Below are 9,539 nucleotides of genomic sequence, written 5' to 3' on the forward strand. Positions count from 1 at the left end.
TGCACCATCATTAACACAAAGGTAAAACAAACATTGTTTAAAAAAAAATGTACAATGACTGATATATCATCATCGATTGAGCAGAGGCGTTACACGCCACGCGTGGCCGCTTAGTGCATGTGGGGGATGATCCTACCAGGGTCTCCCAAACTCCGTCACCACCGCTCGCCTAGCCACGTTCACTCGTCGTCTGCGTTCACATGCAAGGTCGCCGCTGCACATGCATGATTATTAGATGGTCATTTGTATCAGGTAAGACGACGGTTCTGTTTGGGATGAGAGAATGTTTTTGTTTGGGATGGGAGGAGAGTTATTTGTAGGATGAGAGGAGGGTTATGTATGGGAGGTGATGAGGGTTATTTGTAGGATGAGAGGAGGGTTCTATATGGGAGGGGATGAGGGTTCTGTATGGGGTGAGAGGAGGGTTCTGTATGGGATGTGGTAAGGGTTCTGTAGAGGATGGGACGAGGGTACTGTAGAGGGATGAGCCGTTTCGTGGTTGCTAAATCCCCCCCCCCACAACCCTTTCCACTCTTTGCGCTCACAGCCCCAGCATGTCACGTGACCTGCAGCACTCCCCCATGGACCTGCGGCTGACGCCCCCGGGGCGAGTGATGAGAGGAGGACACCTGGGCGGAGCGCTCGCCACCCTGGAGAAGCGAGGCCTCCTCGCGCCGCCAGGGCACTTCCATCCCGACGAGATCCCAGACCTCTTCTACCCCTCGAGCACCCATGGTCTCTTCCCTCCCTCGGGCAACGTGGGTGCCGGCGTGCCCCCGCGCTTCCCAGGTGCCCCCGGGGCCCCGAGGCGCCGCTACATATCGTTCATGGTGGAGGAGATCCTGAAGGGCGACAGCGACGGACGGGAGAGCGAGGACGACTCCTTCGTGGACTTGGCGACATCGGACAGACGCAAGTACGACAACAACAACAACAAACAACACAGGGACGGCAATGACAACACAATAACAGCAGCAACACGAGGGCCGCGGGGCTAACGGTGGGGGTCCCTGCAGGGCTGCAAGTCAGCGCTTTGGAGGCGAGAGGGTTGGTGGATCACGTAAAGATTTGTGAAACTCACAAACCCGCTGGGTGTGCGAGGTTGATAGAAGGCAGTACAGCAAGCGAGCCGGTTAGTGTTGTTATCTCATCGTGTAGCATTGGCGAGATTTCTCCGAACACTCGCTTCAGTGTCCTCCGACAAATGAGCAAAAAAACGAAGTCCTCGTTCAAAAAGGAATTGGACAAACATCCCCATGCAGGACCCTCTTGAAAGAAGCCTTGAGATCAATGAAGGACACGGGTCGTTGTTGAACATTATCAGACGCTCGTTTGTAATTCACGGCTTTACAGAGGCGGATCTAGAAACGCCAATAAATAATGCATTGTCAGGGTTTAAATGGTAACGGGGAGGTAAGGGGGAGGGGCAGATGTGGCGATGCCCCACCCCCTGAAGACTAAGCCCCACCCCCTAAAGACTAAGCCCCACCCCCTGAAGACTAAGCCCCACCCCCCTGAAAACTAAGCCCCACCTCCCGGACAGAGCCCTGCTCTGTTCGTTCCTGTTACTCACCAAAGACAAATACACAGATCCCCCGTCTAGCCTAAACAGACTTGTGGAGCAAGTGCTCTTAGCGAGCACCTATTAAGGCCTGAACGATACACGATGGTGGCCAACACCCCACGCCCGACCGCCTTTGTCTCCTTTAGGGGCGATATTTACACATCATACCAGGTACTCATTTGAGGATGAGTCAACCTAGGGGAGGCTCAGGACCGGTTCCGTTAAACGTCACTGGTGTTGGTCGTGAGCCGGCTTAGAACTTGGGTCGCTGGGTTCGTTGTGCGGCACGCTAACCGCTGCACCACCGCTCCAGACGCTCCTCACCCCACACGCTCCTCACCCCCCACGCTCATCACCCCCCACGTGCCCTGTCGTTGTCCAATTCCCCCACCGGCGCTTCAGCCCCTAAGGCCCGATGGGCCCCGGTGTAATCGCACCGCCTGCACAATCGACAGCTGCGCCGACCGATTGAACGACTGAATCATATATTTGTTTGTAATGCTCGTGAATCTGTTCCTAAGCTCCGTTCGTGTAAGAAATTATTATTTGCGAAGTACACAAATCGTCAAATAATATTCATCTACTAACGGGGCACCACGGTGACGTGACGTCACCCTCCTCGCCTGCTACTCAGGAGGTCGGTGGTTTGATCCCGACCCTGACGGCTGCTCTCACCGCGGTCGCGTGGATTCTTTTCTCCAGGCTCCTCCGTTTTTTTCCCTTCACATTGAGAAACATGCGTTTAGACAATTTCTATTATTTGTCTGCGAAACATTCGCACGCGATAAGCCACTTCGTTGAGCTACCATTTATGGCCAGGTTGCTTCTATAAAAAAAAATTAATAGCTATCGTGGGATTTATCTGGTAAAATATAAAATAGTTAATTTTTTTATTTTATTTAAATACAACACGATAGGAGTGCAAAGTATATGCAAGGTAAGCATACAAACTTAAAAATAAAAATATTTTTTTTATTAAAACTTTTTTTGGTGATTTGCTTACCTTTCTTATACTTTGCACTCCTGTTTTGTTGTTGTGCTGTTTGTTGTTGTGCTGTTGTTGTACTGTTGTTGTACTGTTTGTTCTTGTAGTACTGGTTGCTGTTGTACTGTTTGTTGTTGTCACTTTCTGACCCGCCCCGACTGGACATCCGTGAAGAAGAGCTTTACAGCTCCATCGGATTCCTCCAGAATAAAAGAAAGATCCTGATTCTGGATACGCATGCCATCTGCAATTGCTACATTTAAGCCAATGGAGGGAACAGAGCGAACGATAAACGATGAGAAAGCGAGGCGGTTCTTGAACAAAATTGTGGTGGCGGTGCCGTGCAGTGTCAACCAATAATTGCGGCGTGCTATACTAGCAATGAATTGGCATGTATTGGTTACGTGACAAAACTTTCTAATTGGCTGTGTCGGGTGTTGGCAGATTTAACGACGCATTTATATTAACGCGATCTATCCCAAAAAAACACATCTTGTGGATAATATTGCCTCGCGAAAGCCCACGTGTTAAACCGTGTCAATGAAGTCTCTGCGCGGAGAAGCGGTCAATCGTTCCACCCTTGCAGTCCGTGTTCGCGACGATTGCCGTCGGCATTGCTGTGACCGCGACTGTTCGTCTGACTTCAGGCAGAAGCGACCCCTCCTCACGAGGGATGCGGAGAATCACGACGTCATGGTGGAGTTCAACTATGACCCGAGGGACGGTGAGTTGATGCTCACCCAGTGACCACTGCGTTTCGAGAGGGCAACGGCGAGGTTGTTAGACACAGCGAGCAGCCGTGTGATGTTAGCGATGCAGCACGCAGCTCGTGCCTCGACGCAGCGGCTCGTAACAAAACCGCCAGACATGATCACTAAATCGTGACACATCGGGACGAATTACCGTGCCGTTCACTACAGGTCATTTGCACGGTAATTTATATTTCACTGATGGATGTGTCTGTCTTGATAGTTGGTCTAATTTGATGGCCTTTTATTGTAAAATGTATTTATAACAACGCAATAAAAACTCGATTGTGACAATCTGACGTCACATTCAGCGTGGACGCGCTTCCACGAATCGAGAGCCGCAGAAGAGACGCGCGCGGTCATCGTTGTGATGAGATACGCGCGGTCTTCGTTGTCATGAGTTCCCATTCTCCGTGAGTGCTCCTAACTCTCTCCCCGCCTCTCCCTATCACTCCCTGTCACTCCCTGCCTCTCCCTGCCACTCCCTGCCACTCCACTCCCTGCCACTCCCTGCCTCTCCCTGTCACACCCTTCCTCTCCTGTCACCCCCTGTCACTCCCTGCCACTCCCTGTCACTCCCTGCCTCTCCCTATCACTCCCTGTCACACCCTTCCTCTCCTGCCACTCCCTGCCACTCCACTCCCTGCCACTCCCTGTCACACCCTTCCTCTCCTGTCACTCCCTGCCACTCTCTGTCACTCCCTGCCTCTCCCTGTCACACCCTTCCTCTCCTATCACTCCCTGCCACTCCCTGTCACACCCTTCCTCTCCTGTCACTCCCTGCCCTCTCCATGCCTCTCCCTGTCTCTTCCTGTCATCGTCTCTGCTTGCCTCTCCTGATGTGTGCCTGTCACTTTCTGTCCCGATCTCGTTGTCCTCCTGTCTCCCCGTATCTATCCCTGCCTTTGTCTCTTTCTCCATCTGTCTCGTGATTTCCGTCTCTACTCACATCTGTCGTGGTGCGACTCGCTATCACGCCCTCATCATCCCTCGTCTGTTGAATCTCTCCGTTCCCTCTTCGTCATCTGTCCCCTTCATTCACTTCACCCCCCTCCCCCACTCTCTCCTCCTCCCCCACGTCCCGTTACCCAGATCCGCTCTCCCTCTCAGCACCCTTCACCTTCCTGTCCCCCGCGCCGCGCTGGGTGATCCCCGCCATTCCCCGGGGATCGGCGACTTCCTCGGACCCAGGTCCCAGGGCCCAGCCCGGAGCCGGAGGGGGTGCGGTGGGCCCCAGGGGGGGTGCGGTGGGCCCCGGGGGGGGTGCGATGCCCGCCGTGACCCCGCCGTTCCCGCGGGACCGCTGTGCGAAGCGACTCCGCAGGAACCGGACAGTGTTCACCGAGTCGCAGCTCACGTGCCTCGAGACCAAGTTCGAGAAGCAGAAGTACCTCTCCACGCCCGACAGGTGAGTCAGAGCGCGTGTGGTGGGGGTGCCCTTTTTTTTAAACACAATTGCTTAACACGGTGCCAAAAGGACAAAAAAATGCTCAACGGCTCAGGACAAACAGCATCATTCAAAGTTGTGATTGGTAAGAGTTGATACGTTTGTTGAGTTGAGCAGGGGTTAAACTAGTGGCTCTCAACCGGGGGAACGCGGACCCCAGTGGGTACGTAGCCATGTCCCCGGGGGTACGGGAGGTGATTTATAAATGTGTGAAATCCTATCATTGGTGAATGAATGTGCCAATATCAAATAACTACACTAACATTTAAATCCAGTTTAACACCGTAGGCTTTCGCGAGCAATATTATTCATAATAAAGGTTTTTGGGTTAGATCGCGTCTTTTTATGAATGTGTCGTAAGCCTCCACCACCCGACATGGCCAAACAGTATACAAAAGACAAATAGTTCACTACTTTAACCCACCGGTGTGTTGAAGAGTGAATCAACATCATTTACAATTTTGAGTACGACGTTTTCGCTGGTAATTACATCCAGCGTCATCGGGCAATTTTCCACAATGGTGAAGCCCTCCACTTGCTCCCGGTCTTAAAATCCATCCGGTATCGAACCCCACGCCCCCCTCCTGCATAGCAGGCAAGAGGGAGACGAGCTTGGGGTGACAGCGACGACGGGATGATCATCCATCTCAATGTCGAGCAGTGCCACACTGGGTGCGCTAGCGACGCCGCACGTGCGCTCGCGATGCTTTGTGGGAAAGGACTTCTCCTTTGATCGAACCAGATAACCGGATAAGGGGCCGTCCATAAATGACGTCACGCACCTGTGGGGGGGGGGGGGGGTCAGACATTTGTGACGATGTGTGACGAGGGGGGGGGGTTGAGGAATGTGACGTCACATCAAAATGCGCAAATTTAAATAAATATAGACAACACGTTCTACTTAATTAAATAGACTTTTTAATCAATGTTTTCACCTACAACATCAGAGTGCAGCGGCACATTAAATACGCACTACAATGACAATAGTTTAAAGCGGTTTGAAGCACGTTTTATTTTGGGTGGGGGGGGGGCAGAGCTTTGTAACGTCATATTTGAGGGGGTCTGACTTTTTGTGACGCCGTGTGACGAGGGGGGGGGGGTAAAAAAATCGTCCAAAATCGCGTGACGTCATTTATGGACGGCCCCTAAGCGAAAATTCGAGCAGCATTTGCCGAAGCGAGCTGCGATGAAGCCGCCCGCGTGCCGCGCAGGACGCGCGTGGCGGGGGGAGCCACTGGCACCAGCAAGGGGGGTGCACGAGCTCACGGGGTGCACGAGATCACGGGGTGCACGAGATCACGGGGTGCACGAGCTCACGGGGTGCACGAGCTCACGGGGTGCACGAGCTCACGGGGTGCACGAGCTCACGGGGTGCACGAGCTCACGGGGTGCACGAGCTCACGGGGTGCACGAGCTCACGGGGTGCACGAGATCACGGGGTGCACGAGATCACGGGGTGCACGAGATCACGGGGTGCACGAGCTCACGGGGTGCACGAGATCACGGGGTGCACGAGATCACGGGGTGCACGAGCTCACGGGGTGCACGAGCTCACGGGGTGCACGAGCTCACGGGGTGCACGAGATCACGGGGTGCACGAGCTCACGGGGTGCACGAGCTCACGGGGTGCACGAGCTCACGGGGTGCACGAGATCACGGGGTGCACGAGCTCACGGGGTGCACGAGAACACGGGGTGCACGAGATCACGGGGTGCACGAGATCACGGGGTGCACGAGATCACGGGGTGCACGAGCTCACGGGGTGCACGAGAACACGGGGTGCACGAGATCACGGGGTGCACGAGCTCACGGGGTGCACGAGCTCACGGGGTGCACGAGATCACGGGGTGCACGAGCTCACGGGGTGCACGAGCTCACGGGGTGCACGAAATCACGGGGTGCACGAGATCACGGGGTGCACGAGCTCACGGGGTGCACGAGCTCACGGGGTGCACGAGCTCACGGGGTGCACGAGCTCACGGGGTGCACGAGATCACGGGGTGCACGAGATCACGGGGTGCACGAGCTCACGGGGTGCACGAGATCACGGGGTGCACGAGCTCACGGGGTGCACGAGATCACGGGGTGCACGAGATCACGGGGTGCACGAGCTCACGGACCACGGCAAATGGCTCTTCTTGTAATGCGTTCCAGCGTGCGTCAGTTCTCGGAAGCATGATAACATCGGTTTTGTTTTGAATGGTTTTAAGTTTTGGGAAACCCTTTGATTAATTTGGCTGCTGTGTTACGATGGCGTAAAGTCCCCAAATAGAGAGGCAATTCTTTACTCAGGTTTCGTTCGTGCGCATTGTCTTTATGAGAGTTCACGTGTCCGCCATGTACCCCACCATCCGCGAGATAATGCATGAGTTTGAAATAGTCCCAATAACTGCCACAACAGTTGGAGTGTTGTTGTGGTGATTATGTTTATGAGTTGATGGTTGTGTTTATGAGTGTTGTTGTGTTTGCGAGTATTGTTGTTTGTGAGTGTTGTTGTTGTTTGTGAGTGTTGTTGTTTGGTGTTGTCGTGTCTCCCTACAGGATTGATTTGGCCGGATGTCTGGGCCTGACTCAACTTCAGGTGAAAACCTGGTACCAGAATCGGCGCATGAAATGGAAGAAAATTGTAAGGACAATTCATTTGTCATTTCACTGATAAAATCTCACCTTCGCATTACTGATTTCCTGTATACGTATTTACAGGAAGCTTGGTGATTGCCAAGACAGAAATGTTAGCAAATGTTGGCATTGATAGAGACAGAATCCCGAGACTAGTGGGAAAATTGCACGCAGATCTTTACAGCGAAGCAATTTAATAGGGACAATTAATTAAGTGGAGATTGAATCGAGTACAGTACAGACTTCCATGACTACAAATGAAGCCACAAACAGTGCGTGGCCGATGAATCCCGCGTTTTAATCCACAGTTTGTTCAATGGCAGGAAGGGGGGAATGCTATCATGGTCCTCGTAACACGGTGGTGGATCAGACAGAGGTGTGGGGCTACATCACAACCAGCCGTGTCGGTGATCAACACGGAACTGGGGTACATCTTGACTGCTGATAAAAGTACCGGCAGATATCTTCTGATCCCTCGCTTAATTTCCTCAGGAAGGCAACTCCTCGGACAGGAATTAATCTTCCAGTGAGACGCAATGATCCTTAAGCACACAGCAGGTGTGATGACACAATGTCTGGCGAGTGAAGAGGCCGAATAAACACTCGCAGCCACGGCTTGGCATGCACCAAGTCTAGACATGAGGCTGTTTGGAGCTAGCGAGTTTGTAGCTGAACGAGTAAGTTAGTTTCTCGTCCTTCCTCCACACGTTCGATAACACTGTGTAACAAAAAAGCTCTGTCTGTTCCTGGGTAGTAAGTGATATTTCCTAATTGCTTATGCCTCAAAAGTACAAAAAGTGGCTATTATTTCCCACAAACGTTGCTTTTGTCACCAGGACAGTGATATTTAGAAATGTACCTATTTTTAATGAGAAAACGTGTGCATTTGTGTCTTTCGTTCACATAAAGTCCTGGTCACAAAAGCAAAGTTTGTGGGAAATCGTAGCCATTTTCCGTACTTTTTAGGCATAAGCAATAAAAAAAATAACACTTGGTACCCAGGAAAAAAAATTGTGTTACAGAGTGTTACCATGGTTGACTACGTACGGTGCGAAAGAAGTTCAACATTCAGTACATCCATAAGTGGTCGAGTAACTGGGAGAGCAATCTGCCGAGGGATTCCTTGAGTGAGTCTCCCCTTCGTGTGCCTCTCCAGGTGGTAGGCAGCGGCTTGCTTTCCCCCACGAAGCCCAAGGGTCGCCCCCGTAAGGACTCAATTCCGTCGAGCCGAGACCTGGAGCAGCTGGAGAGGCTGCAGCAGATGGAGCAGGAAGCGGAGCTCGGCTCTCCCCTCCCCAGCCCGACGCCCACAGACCAAAGCCATCCCAGCTCTCCATCTCCTGACGCAGCAGCAGCAGCAGCATCATCATCTGCTTCATCTCCTGCTGCATCGACATCACTCTCCGGAGATGCGTCCTCGGTTGCGTCTCAAACTTCTTCAACTGCGTCGTCTCCTGGAGCCAGGGAGCCTGCTGCTGCTGCTGCTGCTGCTGCTGGCGCTACTTCTGCCGCTGCAGCCTCATCGCCAGCCACAAATCCGACTCTGTCATCACCAGCTTCAGACACATGCGGCGACGACGCCTCGAGGGGAGCGGCACTCCCATGTCGAGCCGCAGTCGTGACCACCAGGGCAGTTGCTCGCGCTCCAGCCTCTTCAGCGGCACCTGAGCGGGCAGCAGCAGCAGCGTCGATCTTAGGGCAGCAGCAGCTTCGTCTACTGCGGGAGTAGCCACATCTACCAATGGGGCCGCATTGATTAGAAGGGACAAAGACAAAGATTCCCTGTATAGCCGAACAGACTGTTGGGGCAAGTGCTTTTTGCGAGCGCCCTTTGAAGGCCAAAACGGTACACGAGGGGGTGGGTGGCCAACAACATGCCCGGTCGTCTTTGTCTCCCTAGTGGCGATGATTTTACACACCGCACCAGATACTCATTTGAGGCTGAGTGGATCTAGGGGAGGTCCAGGACCGGTTCGGATAATCGTTACTGGTGTTGGCGGTGAGAGGAAATCGAACTCGGGTTGCCGGGATCGTAGCGCAGTGCGCTAACCGCTACACTACCACTCCCCACATTTCATTACGTCTCCCCCTTTTACGTCATTTCGCAAATACGTCGTCACTTTATTAAGACCACTACCTGGTTTGCGTCGCCTAAACCCACACTTACGTCGCTGA

General features: G+C 53.1%; 1 protein-coding gene and 1 long non-coding RNA gene across 2 annotated transcripts; both read left to right on the top strand.

Annotated features, from left to right (window-relative positions):
* Nucleotides 1-870: 870 nt before the first annotated feature.
* On the top strand, nt 871-4,435 carry LOC144932246 (uncharacterized). Its single transcript, XR_013636875.1, has 3 exons — nt 871-916; nt 3,197-3,273; nt 4,391-4,435. It is a non-coding gene; the product is annotated as an uncharacterized LOC144932246 (long non-coding RNA).
* Nucleotides 4,436-4,566: 131 nt separating this feature from the next.
* Nucleotides 4,567-9,032, top strand: LOC144932330 (homeobox protein BarH-like 1b). Its single transcript, XM_078856270.1, has 4 exons — nt 4,567-4,706; nt 7,287-7,371; nt 8,521-8,709; nt 8,829-9,032. The coding sequence occupies exons 1-4, from the start codon at nt 4,567-4,569 to the stop codon at nt 9,030-9,032; spliced, it is 618 nt and encodes a 205-aa protein (XP_078712396.1).
* The last annotated feature ends 507 nt before the right edge of the window (nt 9,033-9,539 follow it).

This window comes from Lampetra fluviatilis, chromosome 5 (assembly GCF_964198595.1).
Source record: "Lampetra fluviatilis chromosome 5, kcLamFluv1.1, whole genome shotgun sequence".
Lineage (NCBI taxonomy): Eukaryota > Metazoa > Chordata > Hyperoartia > Petromyzontiformes > Petromyzontidae > Lampetra > Lampetra fluviatilis.

Bases quoted from the DNA above. Each gene is read 5' to 3' on its own strand.
- LOC144932330 (XM_078856270.1), top strand. From the start codon at position 4,567: ATGCCCGCCGTGACCCCGCCGTTCCCGCGGGACCGCTGTGCGAAGCGA. The intron at 4,707-7,286 runs GTGAGTCAGAGC...GTCTCCCTACAG, and splicing joins TACCTCTCCACGCCCGACAG to GATTGATTTGGCCGGATGTC. The intron at 8,710-8,828 runs GCAGCAGCAGCA...TCCTGGAGCCAG, and splicing joins CCAGCTCTCCATCTCCTGAC to GGAGCCTGCTGCTGCTGCTG.